At 34.3% G+C, this 15481-nt stretch overlaps 2 protein-coding genes across 3 annotated transcripts; one reads left to right on the top strand and one right to left on the bottom strand.

Annotated features, from left to right (window-relative positions):
* The first annotated feature begins 643 nt into the window (after window positions 1-643).
* On the top strand, window positions 644-2601 carry LOC140810579 (pumilio homolog 12-like). The gene is made up of 5 exons (XM_073168422.1): window positions 644-930; window positions 1102-1717; window positions 1798-1963; window positions 2060-2226; window positions 2298-2601. The coding sequence occupies exons 1-5, from the start codon at window positions 675-677 to the stop codon at window positions 2596-2598; spliced, it is 1506 nt and encodes a 501-aa protein (XP_073024523.1). The 5' UTR covers window positions 644-674; the 3' UTR covers window positions 2599-2601.
* An 8598-nt stretch (window positions 2602-11199) lies between these two features.
* On the bottom strand, window positions 11200-15265 carry LOC140809582 (uncharacterized). Of its 2 annotated transcripts, none has more exons than XM_073167263.1 (9): window positions 15168-15265; window positions 14856-14924; window positions 14150-14211; window positions 13494-13579; window positions 12912-13018; window positions 12642-12691; window positions 12441-12523; window positions 12263-12355; window positions 11200-11432 (listed from the first exon to the last, which is right to left on the bottom strand). In XM_073167263.1, the coding sequence occupies exons 2-9, from the start codon at window positions 14911-14913 to the stop codon at window positions 11375-11377; spliced, it is 597 nt and encodes a 198-aa protein (XP_073023364.1). In that variant the 5' UTR covers window positions 14914-14924; window positions 15168-15265; the 3' UTR covers window positions 11200-11374. The 2 variants fall into 2 exon arrangements, with proteins under 2 accessions (XP_073023364.1, XP_073023365.1); XM_073167264.1 differs by having other exon boundaries at window positions 11201-11432; window positions 15179-15252.
* Window positions 15266-15481: the final 216 nt, after the last annotated feature.

Here is a 15481-nt window from a genome sequence, read left to right as displayed (position 1 = left end):
ATCTTGAAATTAACTCAAATATTAATTAGAGTATGTCTTCATCCGTGAGACGAGTCATCTATAACCATATTTAAATAAAAGATATTTTTATAAGAGCGAATCAAATAGGAGGTCAATATCACAAAATTGTTAATATCACATGAGTTTTTATAAATTAATTAACGCAAAAAAAAATTATATACATGCACATATCTAAACTTTCGAATATTTAATTCATTATATCATCCTGAAATTAACACAAAAATTAATTAAGACAAAAAGAATTTATACAAGTGTGCAAAGGACACTAGATTAACTATTTTTATATATATAGAATATATTTACAACCAACCAAATATACTTAAACAAAAGGAAAGAACCGGAAAAATTTAGCAAAAGAATACATATAATTTTAACACAATCTTTTACCCAAAAATTATTTGATTGTATATGTTTATGAAAAGGGATCGATATAAATTAAAGAAGTAATATATATGGCATAAAAAATCTTAAAACATGGAAGGAATATCTTCGTCCCAAAAATTATTTGATTGCATGACCCATTTTAATTAATTTATATACCAAACAATTTCAAGGAGTTACGAATGATGTGGTATTCATTGCAAGTAACAAGAGATCAGAAAGATTCAAGAGCATAAGATTTTGGTTGATTTTACCGATCTCTCTCGCCGAAAATGACATTCGACTCCAAGGATGAAGATGGGTGGCCGGATAATACCAAGATTTCTGTATGGTGGCATTACGAGAGCTGCCAAGTACCCAAGTATGCCGACGGTGGTTTGATAGTAAACAACATCATTATCGCCCTGAAGAATTTGAGACTCTATGGTCCTATTAAATTTTCCGTCTATGGAAATGAGAAGATGATTCCTGAGAGCGTTATAGAGTCGATGCATAAGACAGGGATAACAACGATATATGAGCCTGAGGGTAAGTTTTCTGATTTTTTGAATTTCATTAAGATCTAATATTTGATAACAATGATAATTGTGCCGGGGGTAAGTTTTCTGATTGGATCGCTTTGTTTTATTTAGATTAAATAATCTTTATTGACACTGTTTCTGCTTTATATGCTGATTGATGTATGTGTTCACTGTTCAGGGTCTAACTTGCAAATCATAGGAGACATGTGGCTATGGGCACTTCGTAATCCACCGCGAGCCACTTACGTACTCATTTATGAAGATCAAGATTTCTCCCATTCTGTGAGTCGACTGAGCGGTCTTGGGTACAAGATTATACTTGCACGGCCCGACAATCGTTGTTCCTCCCTCCATTGGTCTTGGACCGACATTTGTCAGGGAACATCGGCTGTTAAATCTGTCACTGGAAACCTATTTAACCATCGTTCCCAGATGCAAGAACAAAGAAATCGTTTTCCATTGGACGACAACAGACCATCATACAAGAGCCCAACTGGCGAAGAAGGTTCTTATTCTTCTCTAGAAGATTTGAAGGACAAGGTGCTTTCGGTAGCAATGGATCAACACGGTTCCCAGTTCTTATGCCAGCAAATTGAAAAACAGACAACGGAAGACACCGAAGCTATCTTTTCAGAGGTTAAAGATCGTGTATGCCTGTTGATGTTTGATCAGTTCGGTCGTCATGTCGTGAAAGAGCTTTTCTTAAACTGCAGAAAAGAAAAGCTGAGATATTTGGTTTCTTCGGTGACTGCTGATTTCCATTTATTCAAGGCTCTTTGTCTCCACTCTCAAGGGTATGTGTGTGTGTGTGTGTGTTTAGAACAACATTATTTATATATATTATAATAATTATGTGATTTCTCGTGTTTTGCAGATCTCATTTCTTGATGGAACTTCTCTACTCAGATCTCATGACACAAGAGGAAATAGCTCATATGATATCGGCCTTGAAAGAAATTGCGATTCGGCTCCTAAAGGACGAGATTGGTGCCCGACTTATTCAGTATTGCTTCCACATCTTCTCTGAAAAAGATACCAAAGTATTTAATTTATCAATGAAACGAATTTCATCTATATCAGATATAATATATATATATCCAGCTTCTTTTAACAGAGTGGTTTAATTAATTTCACAGCCAATATTCGACGTGATAGTATCTAATTGTCGCCAAATCGCCACCAACCAAAGTGGATGCTGCTTTCTGCAAGACCTCCTGTCGGAAGGCATGGTAACTCCTACCGAAAAGCGTCTCGTCGCAGCGATAATGGAAAACTTGTTTGATCTGTCTATAAATCAATTCGGGTAGGGAACACACACATACATTTACCACGTATAAAATTGAAATCCGACGATTAATTTGTTTCTGCTTTCAGGAATTACTTGGTGCAGCATTTAATAGGGATAGGGTCAGCTAGTTTGACGGCAGCGATGGTAGGTGTCCTGACGAGGAAATTCGACTACCTGTCAATGGACAAATATGGCATCCATGTAGTAGAGAGATTGATGGAGGCGTCCGAGATAGAACACTCGTCTCAAATCATCGACGAGATCGTTAGCAGTCCCGATTGCTCGCGCGCGATGCTAAGTCGTCTCGTCCAATCTGCTAGGAATACAGGTAAGCGTAACGAACAACACAAGGAACCGTTGGCAAGCACTCTTGATCACTTTGCATAGGCATCCCCGTGGGCTAAACAAGGAAAGCAAGAGGCATATATATATATATATATATAGGTGTTTGCTTGAAGATTTAGTTTAGTTTAATTGTTTAAATGAGTTGTTCTTTAATCTCTTAATTATATGATTTTTGGTATTTATACACGACTAATTATAGACTGTATTGATTTGTGTGATCTGATTTATGTATTTTATATGTTCTATTAACGATTCACTTATTCCGTAACGTTTTGTATTTCTTTACATGGGTTCATTGAAAAGAAATATTGAAATAATTATAATATTTATGCTCAAAATAATCTCAAGTGTATGAATGAAGTACTTATAATATAACATATGAATACGAATATCGTCCACAAAGACTTTATCACACAATTTCTAGTTTTCGTAGCATACATCTTTAGCAAATTCCAACGAAAAGTGAGATATATTTATTTCAACTATTAGAAAATAAACAATTTATGAACTTTTAAGGTCAAATAACACCGAGACTCTAGTACGTAGGAAATTTGAAAATCAAATAAATATGTTGGGATTTTGGTTCACCTTCTCCTAAATTGAAAGAAATAATTAACTTCAACAATTAATCTATGCTTTTGACGAGACTCTCTGATTTATTAATATATTCTTTCGAGTTATATTAAGCTAATTCTAACTCCACGAAAGAATTAAATAGCTTCAATTATTTATCATAGGTGGAATAAGATCAATAACACAATCAAGCACTTGTCACAAGTCACAAATAAATCATCATGGTTCAAAGTTTGGGATCGGATCTCCTAAATCCTAACAAAATTAAGAGTCTAAATATATAATTTCATCGTTGAAAGTAGAAAAATCAATGTTCTAATGAAGTATATGAATTGAAAATACTAAAAGAGAAAAAAACAAAACAAAACAAAAAACAAAAAGAGAAAACTATGCGCAAAATCTTGTCTTCTTCGCGTTGCTTCCATGTAGTCCGATGTATCTCCTCTCACGATCTTCTCTATTTGATGACTCCCCTAGGGATTTTTTTTCCCTTTTATGTGCATCCAAGAGTCCATCCTTCCCTTCTTCGGCTCACGAAATCTACGCATAATATTATTTCTTCATCGCACCGTTCTAGGGCGCGATTTCTTTTTCCCTTGACTAGAATTCTTCTCGGCTCGAGCTAGGGCGGAAGTTTTTTGTGCGCCCTAGCGTGACATGCTATGTTTCCGGCCATTTTTTCTTTTACTCACGCTAGGGCGTGCTGCCTACATTCTTTACAAATTTTTACTGGGGCTGTAACTTTTCGCATCCCTAACACGACTCTTGTTGTCCATACTTTTACTCTTAACTCCTTTAGTTCATCTTTTTGCCACTTGTATGTCACGAAAATTGCGGACGTGCCAGGCACGTGTTTGTGCCAAAATTGTGAAATAATCTGACTTCGTTTACCAAGTGTTGCGAGTCTCGATTCGGTCGTAAGTTCTAACTCCTTCGAAATGGCTCAAAAACGCAAACAAAAATGAGGAATAAGACAAAATTACATGAGGAATCCATGAACAACATCAAATTTAATTACGTTGCTATGAATTTGAACGACATTATTACAAGAAATTTGAAGGAATTTGTAAAAATCTCAAGGAACTAAAATACTGGAAATTGGAAAAAGATGAACTATTGAGAGGAATTCTGCAGAGCTTTGCTGTAGATTTGTTGGATGATTTTGTCGGTACTTTTTCTGATTCCTCCATCTGCTTTTGTCACACTCCACAGGGAAGTTTCCACCATATTCCACGATCACTCCACGTCTTCCATCTTGGGTAATGGATGTAACCGGCCGCAACGTTCTTTCACTGGGCCAACTGCAACTCCACTGGGCTTTATCTGTTGGGCTACAGCTCATGGGCTTCAAAGTGGGCTTTTTGGATTATATTTTAGGCACAACACCACTTTTAGCCTATAAATCAAAAACAATCATGAAGAGTGGTTCGTGCACATAAACTACACAATGAATGAACGAACGAAGAATGAGACTCAATGATGTAACAAAACACGTACATTTGAAAGCTATAATTAGAAATTAAAATCAGTAAATAGTAGGATAATGAAATTTACACTCCATCTTTAAAAAAAATTATTTATTTTATTATATCACTTTCAAATAATATATTTTATTGATTTTTCTTGACCATTGTGGTCATATCTAACTCTATTCGATTCGTTGTTTGATGTTTTCCCTTTTCAAATTCAAGGTTGGTGGCATGTATCCTGGCTTGATGCTGCTCGGCTAGTTTCGATGTTGTCCTCGGAGTATAGATCTAATCGTAAAACAAGAGTCACATTATTTGATTTGTCTTATCAATATTTTCTTAATCGAGTCTATAACATATATTTTTTCTAATTTAATTTACCACACTAACATGATTTGCAGACTATTATATTATTCAGAAGATTCACTCATTACACATCATATGGGATTATTTCATCCTACCCCTGCAGGCAGTGCCTGCAGAGGTACATCCAAAGGTCAGAATTTTTTCTGGCCCAATTTTATTTTTTTTTAATTTTTTTTTTCCCCATGAGGTGGAATCTCAACCACTCATATGGGGTATGGGCACTGCCCCCACACCCATAATCGAACTAACCCATCATATGGTAGTAGAAATGGGATCTATATAAAGTAACGGCTCAATCTATGTGCTCAAATTGTTAGTTTTGCATATTTTTAAGAATATAAAATGAGTTAGCATTAATTCTTGCTTAATTCTTGCCGTGTTGCATGATTGCAACAAATAAGATGTTATTTTTGTTTATTAAATATATTTTGTTAGTACACCAAAAATCGAATTTCTGGATAGTAGCAAATGACTGCGGCGCTTATTTAGTTTAAAAAAAACTTCGATCAGTACCTCTCCTCTTTTCTTTAAACAAGCAGGAGAAACCTCCATCAAGCTTTTAGCGACGACGGTTTATTAAACAGTCGCTATTAGCGACAATTATCAACAACCGTCGCTATTAGCTACGGTTGAGTTAAAATCGTCGCTGCATGTTGTCCGAGATGTTGTAACATCTGGCATAACATTTAATTCTGATTAAACACAAATTCACTATTTTACATCCTATTATGTTATTTTTATTATTTGTGGTATCTGTCGAACAATATACACTCGTTTTTTGCGATACGCCACTAAGTGAGGACAGAATCTAGCCCCTATCCTTGTAAACTTGAGCTTAATGTTCAATGCATATTCTCAAAATCTTATGGCTCTATCACAATTGTCCCAACCTCATTACATTTGAATCCTTTTGCATTTTTCCCACCTGCTCTAGCAGTTTTCTCGTTCAAGAAATTGTATATATTATGCTTTTTTTCCTCTGCCTTGAAATTCTATGTATTTAGAAATTTCATGGAATGTCAAATATGGGTTTTGTTGGTGTTTGGGGCATTGTCTGTGAGTTGTTTTGCAAGATATGTGTGGGAACATTAACTCTTGATCAATCTTTTTTTTGGGTGTTATTGTGCATTACGAATCTGTTTTTGTCATTGTCGAAATTCGGTCTTATCATGACAACAAATTTATCTTCTTACTTTTTTAGTTTTTTTTTTCCATGTATAGATGTAACGTCAACCATTTCAGTGAATCCGATGACATGTTGACTATAACATTTCACAACCTATAAAATTAATGACGATTTCTCTCGCACTGCATGACTGCACATAAAAGGAATTCTTCGTTATCTTGGGATACCGGTGTCAATCATGTCCAGTAGACATCCCGATTTACATCAACTTTCTGGAATGCATAATCGGAACACACAATACGAACACACGAGCATATGTTAAAGACATGTACTTATGTTCAATAAATAACTTTTACATTTTCCACTAAAAAAGTACTCGAACAAGCAACACATCGTTCTTTCATCAAAATGAATAAAATATGCGCACCTGTTGTAAGTGTTATTATTATTTTTATTTTGATCAAATAAAAATTAATACGAAATTATTTTCAATTCAAAGAGTTGTCCGAATAATCTCCCAAACATATTTGCTTTTATCCAATGATTGTAAGAAGTTAATGGAGACAATTATTTGGACAAATCACATGTCAAGGGTCATCCAATCTCATAATTGCTACAGGTCAAACAAGATTAACATTGAAGTTTTTAAGTGAAGCTCTGAAAAAGGTGTACATTTTTTATATGAATAATACATATTAAATATTTTTAAATTATCCTCGACTGTATAATTTCATATCTATAACGTCTTGAAATCATTCGTTGTCCAGTGTGAGATCGGTTCATTTATGTTCTACTTTGACTAAAAAAATACCAACAGTCGCTATTGATCCGTGCAACCTCGCAATGGCGATCACTTCTCACACGAGTGAATCACATCATTATTATTATCATTATTATTTGGATGTAGCTTGGAAGTGTACCGGTGGAATAATAAATGAGGAGAGTAGTTAATATGGGAATCTTTGTCTATGGCAAAGAATTAAATTGCGCACTCTCCTTTTCTCTGTTGGGCAAACAATTTGTGCAGAGATTTGATATCAGAGAGTGTAACTCGTTCCTTCATATTTATGATCATTCACCCACTTCTTCTTCTTCTTCTTCTTCCAATATTTACTCCCCTTAACAACTACTATAAAACATTTGAAATATCAATATCCCATCCACATACATACATACAATCATACATACGAAAATACACACACACACAGATATATATATATATATATATATATATATATATATATATATATATATATATAAATTTAATCTTAAACATGACGTGTGTCGTAGATTAAAGTTGTACAATCGATCCTTGTATTAATGATTGTACCTCAAAAATCTGGATTTTAAAAAAGTCTTCTAGGTTTCAGGCACGGTTTAACACCACAATTCTGAAATTATAATCTTATACTTTTTTTTATTTCCTCTACATATAGTTTTGTGAATTATCGTGTGTAAATGTAGCCTGAGAATTTTGAAAGTTTTGGGATATTTTTATATATTCGAGATTAAATTTATATAAAAAAATTGATTTTTTTTTAAAAAAAATTAGGAATGATCGTGCTCTGCTGACCCATGTCGAAATAGAGTGGGCATGGCTACGGAAAGGTCACTTTAACTAAGTCCATTCCTTTCTCTTTGTGAAGAAAAATAAACAAACATGGACAATAATTTGACCAGGATTTGCCATATTACTATAATATTTATTGATGACCGACGAAAATTCAACGAATTATTGAGTAAATCTATTTGTGTACTATTAGGACATCAAAACAAAAACTATTAAAAAAACATGTATTTAAAAATATGTATACTCGTTTAATATAAATATTTATTGTGTGGAAATTTATTTTACATATAAAAATTTAGGAATTTAATCTTTAAACTCATTAATTTGCAACTAAAATGCTTTAGGTTTTATTTATCGAGAGGGTTCAATTCTATCCCATAAGAATTTCAAACCCAAGAAAAATATTTATATGAAATACTATAAAAAAGGGAAAATATCCAAAAATTATCCAAAATCTTGTACTAAATATTTCTGAAATTACATTTTAGTTAATTTGTTTTTACTTTTACTCATTTTCCATTAGTCAAACTCGATGTAATTATTGGAATCATCATAATTAACGTTGCTGCTCGATGCAATTTATGATCTAATATTGAAAAACCAACTGGACCTGACCATAACTCAATCAGTATTTAATATCTTCGTGATTTTGTACAATAGAAAATTGCATTTGAGAAATATTCTTTGGAATTATTATGGAGAAAAAAATAAACTTAATGAACACAAAAAATTCAAGATGGGAAGATTATGGGAGTTTTGGTCCTCAAGTAGTTGTTTTTTTTTTTTTGAAAAAGCACTGAGATATTGGCACGGCTCAATCAAAAAGATCAAAAACACAAACTTCGAATCTTATTCAAGAACTCGAAATCATTTTGAATATCTCTGAGTGAACCGAGACAACATCGTAGTGATAATTTCAATATGATCGTCTCTATATAATTTCTTCAGAGAAAAGGAGAAAAAGGGAAGAAGAAGCTACAAGAAAGGCCGGAGATTGTAATCTGGTTCAAGAACTAAAAATTTTAGCTATAAGGGATCGAATAATATATATTATGATGGCAGAAAACATTTTTTTTAGAAAAAAGCTCACAAAATTTAATTTTTTTATTATTTGAAAGACACTCCACGAGTGTTCTTGAGTCCCCCCAAACACGCCACTCCCTTTCATCTTCCCGACAAGATTTCGATACTCGACTTAGTAGTAAAAGCAAATAGATTTTGACTAATATCAAAACCCTCTATCCCATTTTTTTAAATTTTCTTCCCAAAGAAAAAGAATCGATGCGTATCCGATTTTCACCCCTTTAGCCTAAAAAATTATGTCCACTCGATGAAACAAGAACTGTGATGAAACCCTAAAACAACAAAAAAAAAGGAACCAAAGAAAAATGGATTAAAGGAGAGAAAACTCACAATATTTTTCCCACTTTCTTGATGAAAACACAGAGAAAAATGGGTGAAAAAATGGAAGGAAGAAGAAAGAAAGACGAAGGTGTGGAAAAAGAGAGAAGAATGGCGAGTGCATTTAAAACTGAGGAGTACCAAACCCTAAAAAAAAGAGAACCAGAGCCATTAATGGCAACCGATGACTAATAAATAACATAATATTCTCTATTCTCTCACTACAAATATAAAGAGAATTTACCCCCCACACACAAATATATATCTAACATTCGCACACAATCTCTCTGTATCTATCTATTTATTTTTCTCAGAAAATTTGGTACAGTATGGTTGGTTAAATATTTCTGCAAGTGGAAAATGATTTGATAATCTTGCAAGTTGCCAGTCTATTAATTTTGTCCATGCATGCCTTACATTATACCATCAAGTTACTGGCTTTGGACAAGGCATGCATACAATTGCATGGATGGATACGAAACTTATTCTTCTGTCCTTAGAGGGTGAAACTGCTTTTTTTTACTAGGATTTTGTGGAAGTAGTTGTTGGGTAGTTTTATTATTATTGTCATAAAACAATGAGGAATTTTAAATACACATTTAGTTGTACGTGTACGTAGCATTACTCTGAAACCATAAACCAAACATATATATAATGAAATTCATCTATCCAATGGCGTACGTACTGAGGATTTTCAATCAGATGGAGCGAATTCAGTAGATTTAAGGAATCAACACAAAATGTATAATAAATGTCATATATTAATTTAATATGTTTTTACAATTAACACACTCCAAGATTTCATGCTTTAATTTGAAAAAGCTGAATGATAGCTTCATTATCAATTCTATCAAACAAGTCTCACTCAATATACGGAACCAAACAATAATTTTACATATCTCTGAACTAATTACGAAGTGATGGTTTGGTGATTTACATTTCTGAAAAAACTCTTTCTACAATTGCAATTGCAACAGGTAATAACAATACTAATTTCAAAATTAAATATACTAAAAACGAATCTAATTGATATTTCCTCTATTGAACCATCCTTTTAACAAGCTTGCTAATTCCTGCAATCTCAGAGAATTGATTGCTACTTCGCATGTCAAAAATAAGTTTTTCAAGGTTATGCTAAAGATGCATTAGCTCCATCAGAGAGAAAGCAGAAGTAATTTTCCCTTATCATAAGCACAAAATGAATTTGATAGATCAAGACAAGCCATACATAACAAAATTTTATGTTCACCTCGTTAATTAAAGCAAGTGTTCAACTCTTGAAGTTGTGATCTCAACGGCAACGCGATCTTTCGGTATTTCGTTGTGATCTCCAAATTTGTATTTATTGCTATTTATTCAAAGCTGATGATGGTGTTCAAAGTGGTGGTCACTCTTCGTTATTGAGAGATTTTAAAATTGGAGAAAGAAAAAAAAAATTCATGAACACCAAGGTAAGAATCGATAGTAATAAATTTAAAGAGGGAGATCGTAAAATTAAATTTGTATTTAAAATGGATATATATATATATATATATATATATATATATATATATATATATATATATATATATATATATATATATATAATACTACTAATTTTTTTTAAAAAAAAAAAATTCAGGGTGGGGGATTGCACCCCTTCGGGGCCATGTAGGCCTGCCACTGCATCTACCCCATATATTGATACATACGAAAGATATGAAAAATTTCTGATTAAAACTTGTATATTAATCCTCAAATTATTTGGGCGATCGCACCCCTTCAGGACCATGTAGGCCTGCCACTGCAGTTGGCTCACCTTGCAATAAGTTGCTCTGATGTGAATCGTGGACTTCGACCGGCCTGATCTTGCTTCTGAAGTCTGGAGGGTTCTTGAGCCAATGAGAGTTTCTTGTGGGGTTCCATCGTCCAGGATTGCTTCTAAAGACTGTCACAATTTCAATCCTACTTTATTTGTCCAATATTTCAGGTTGGTGGATTTGTTATGTTACTCTCTAAATTTTCCATAAATATGAGCAGGATCTCCGGTTTATTTGCATTTGCACTCCAAGTTGCAAATAACACATCGACCTCTTTCTTGTGGATAGTACCTATGTTTGAGAGACACTCTTACATGCTTCCATTCCTTCCTTGGTAGCAGGTAAACATAATATGTATATGTATCAACATTCTACGCCAGAATCATTGCCTTCTGTGTGTAACTTCATCATTCTTGACAGGAAATCATGCGAGACCCTGTCTTCTCAGCAGACGGGTTCACGTACGAGGCAGAAGCACTCAAAGGCTGGATCGATAGAGGGAATGATACGTCCCCTAATGACCAACCTCAAGCTTCCACACTGCAATCTGGTGCCAAACCATAGTCTCCGCTCTGCAATAATAGAATGGCAGCAACATCCTTGAAATAATGCCCCAGTTGTCTTGTCTATGCAAGTTTCGTGACATGCATATTGCATACAGTTGATGATACATGCATAATCGTGCCGCCTGATAGTTGGGCAATATGTTAATATTCTACACCTTACGACTTCATGTAGCTCTTATGTAAAGTTTTTCTTCGGCTTTTGAATCGATAGATTACGTTTTGGAATGATGAATTTCAAATTTATAGATTTCATATGTATTTTAGAAAAATAATACTTTAAAATTCAAATTCAATCGTTATATTTTTATATAATATTTTATCTTAATTATGATAAATTTCAAGTTGATTCAATAATTGTGTAATTTGAAAAAAATTATACTTTTCTAAGATTTGAATTATAAATAGAGATTATGAATTTTTTTTAATATTATAAAATTGATATAAGCATTGACAAACAATGTTTATTAATACTCCCAAATTATCGAATGGTCTCAAAATTTAATCAGTAAATGAGCTGATTCTTGCCAAATGAACTTTTAAGTTTTAAGGCGTGATCTGTAACAAATTAGCTAATTCACCAAAAATATATTTTTATTGCATATTGAATTGAATCATAGCTTTTGGATCGCCACGTAATGATTATTTGATTACATTAGAAAGTGGACTCGCAAATAGAAAATAATTACCGTGTATGCTCACTAAAAAGGGCTCTGAATCCCTCCACTTCCTAAGCTAAAATACACTACAAAATTGTTTCACCCCATTCAATCTACAACAAAAAGGCTTCTTTCATCTTCTGTATGCAAAGAATTATTTAATGTGGTTTAGGTTTATACCCATCAACAGCAAAGTTCCGAGTGGCAGAAGGAATGGCCAAGCGAATTCCATCCAACTCTGGCGCGGCAATTATCTGGCAACCCAAACGAGAACTGTAGAAAAATTTGGGAAAAACATATCAAGTAGCTAAACAGACTAAAATTCTTGTTTGCGTACGAACACAAGAAAGAAACCTACGTTTCAGTGAGGCCAAAGGCGAGATCCAGCATGTCATTTTCCTCATCCGTTGGATCAGGTATTTTGTTGTACTGGCTCATGTCCTGTCGAAGGAAAAAAACAAGTTGACAACAGAAGATGATTTCTTACCCATTTTCCAGTGGCATTCTTTCAAAGTTAAATGGAGGATGGGAAGCATGAGACTGGCGCATGGTAACTTACCATCACAATAACATGACAAGTGGAACAGGCAAGTGATGCTTCACATGCACCTGCAATAAATTTGCTTATTTTAGCAAGCATAATAATTAAAAAACACGATTGCTAAAATCCTGAGATAACAGGACTTGCAAATCTCCACGTTAAGTAATTCCATCACAATTTAGAAATCAAACTGAATTAGCACTTGACTTGCGATTGAAATACTGAGAGCAAACATCCACTAAGGTTAACGAGTTCAGGAACTACAAAAATTTAAAATTCCCAGTTTACCGTCAAGTTCTAAATCATTCTCGTGAGCAGCTTCCAGCATCGACATTCCAACTGGGACCTTAATATTCGTCTCTTCTCCATCCTTCTCAACAAATGTTACGGTTATCCTGGAGTGGAAATGAGGAAAAATATAAAATCATATATGGAACTCCACATGTATGTCAGCTTTTAACGTCGTATGCATGATTGGTATATAAGGTTTTTGCACCCCGAGGCATCAATTCTACACAGTTGATAGCAGTTTCGAGCAACATTACCAGGTACGTACCATTGGCAGTTGGAAAAAAAGTTTCTAGTGAAGATTTTAGACAGATTATGCCTGATAACAACAGATAAACTCAATGAAACACCAAAATTGCAGTTTCATATTTTTTTTTATTGTTGAGCATTGTTCTTCACAAGAATATGGACGAACTCCTTGGCACTTCTACTATTTTCTGTACAGCAAAATATTGAAAATTGCTTGCATGAATACATACATTATTCCCCTTAATTCAAGAGCACCAATGAGGGTTTTCTTAGTCATATATGAAGAAACGAAAAAGAGGGTAAAAGTTTTGATGCTGTGCTTGAAAGACTTACTTTTGCTCCGTTTCATTTCCCTCATCGGAATCCAGTGTAGCTGCTGCAGTGCTAAATAATTCATCTCTCTGGTACCCAATCCCACACTGTTAAACAGAAAGAACATAAAACGGACAACAGGAAGTCATAATGCCAGATTTAAATGGTGGGAAATGCAAAACACAAAGAACAACCTTGTCTGCACAGACATGATGAATGATAGTACCCGTCCTGTCCCATGTGATTACTATCTCTTGGGACACAAGGAAAACCTAAAAGACAAAAAGGAACTGCAAATTTTTCCTAGTCCTTCGCGCATTTCTTTTTTATTATACTGTTAGAAGCCTCAGATTTCTTACGCCAATGATCTACATTTTCCTCGGACTCTGTTATGTGTAGCTACTTAATTCCATATTACTGTCTGGAAAGAAACCATAAAAAAGGAAAAAGTATGGGGTTTCATGCAACTTCAACACCTTTTTCCATCTATTTGTGCAGACTTCATCATGACCTTCAAATATTCTAGCCTAACAACATGCACAATTCTAGCTCAAGTTCTCACCTTGCCATATATTGCCTACACAACATAGTTGTGAATGACATGCTAATTTTAAACATTAACATTTAAAGTCTGCCAACAAAAGCTCAAAATTATATTGGAAAGTAAACAAACTAACCTGCGTTTGTAAATATTGATGATGAATCGCAGGCAGAACAGAAGGCCTTCTAAAAACCGAAGCTGTAATGAAACAAGAAGCAATCATTAAAGAAAACTCTATGAACATCAAAGTCATTCAAACAATTTAAGCATCGAGATGCAAAGAGTGCAAGGAAGACACCTTGGTTCTATCAGAAAATATTATGAGTAAATAAAACTATAGCAAAGGTGTCAAGCCATTTGTCAATTCTATGAAGAAAAAATTGTTGAGTTGGATTAACCAGGGAGGAGAAGAGGAAATGCAGCATTTCAGAGTGTTACCAGGACATTTGTCAGTTGCTATGAAGAAAAGATTGTTGAGTTGGATTAACCAGGAGAAAAAGAGGAAATGCAGCATTTCAGAGTGTTCAGGTACAGGAAATGGACGCAGAGGAATTTAAGGCTAAAGGGAAAGAAGGTCACAGAATAGCGTTTAAACAAATAGATTGATTTGAACTCTCCTTTCATCTAGAGTACAGATTAAGCAAACACTTCTTAAACAATTAATCATTTTAGAAATTTAAAATGCTACAAAGCCCTGGGAAGATCTATTGATTCACTTCTGCACTAAGGTTGTGCGCCTGCTTCGAGTCAATCTTGAGCTGTCCGACCAAATGAAATAAATATGTATAACTGAAATAGCTTCTTAAAAGTTTTCACATTTAATGAAAGGAGTGACAACAAACCTTTTACCAGTCTCTGGACTGCATAGGATCCTAGCCTATAAAACCTGGAAACGAACATATTCTTCAACCCTGTAAAAGCTCCATACAAAAGAAACATGGATCAATGGGTGAAGGCGTAAAGCCGCAAGCTAAAAACAAGCATTGCTGACTGCATCATCAGCACTAAAAATACAACGATATTTCTGAGCAGCGTTCTACCCTGGCTAGGTATGGACTATGGACTTACATTCGCGATGCGGGAAGGGACAGTTTTAACATTATTACCGCTCAAGTGAACAATTTTCAATATCGTTCGGGAAAGGAATGGTTCACCCTGGACTCACCGGAGCTGCAGTTCAAACACACGGCACGGAGCAGCGACCAAAAAGACGGCGTCGTTTCTACGCAAGACAAAGGAAGTCGGGCCGATTACTTCTTCTTAGGTGGAAACAGGTATCGGTTTTTAGATGTGAGAGAGGCAGAGAGCTATCACCATTAATGGGCCACTTTTCCAGGCCCATCATATTTTGACGATCTGAAATAAGGCCTGCTCAGTAGGCAGTAGCCCAATCAATCGTTAATTTTTTATTGATTAAAGAAAATACAAGATAATATATTTTTACATATGGAATTAATTACAAACTAAT

The sequence above is a fragment of the Primulina eburnea genome, chromosome 13 (assembly GCF_022965805.1).
Source record: "Primulina eburnea isolate SZY01 chromosome 13, ASM2296580v1, whole genome shotgun sequence".
Taxonomy (NCBI): Eukaryota; Viridiplantae; Streptophyta; class Magnoliopsida; order Lamiales; family Gesneriaceae; genus Primulina; species Primulina eburnea.
The sequence above is the reverse complement of the archived record's forward strand: the minus strand, read 5'-3'. Positions and strand labels throughout refer to the sequence as shown.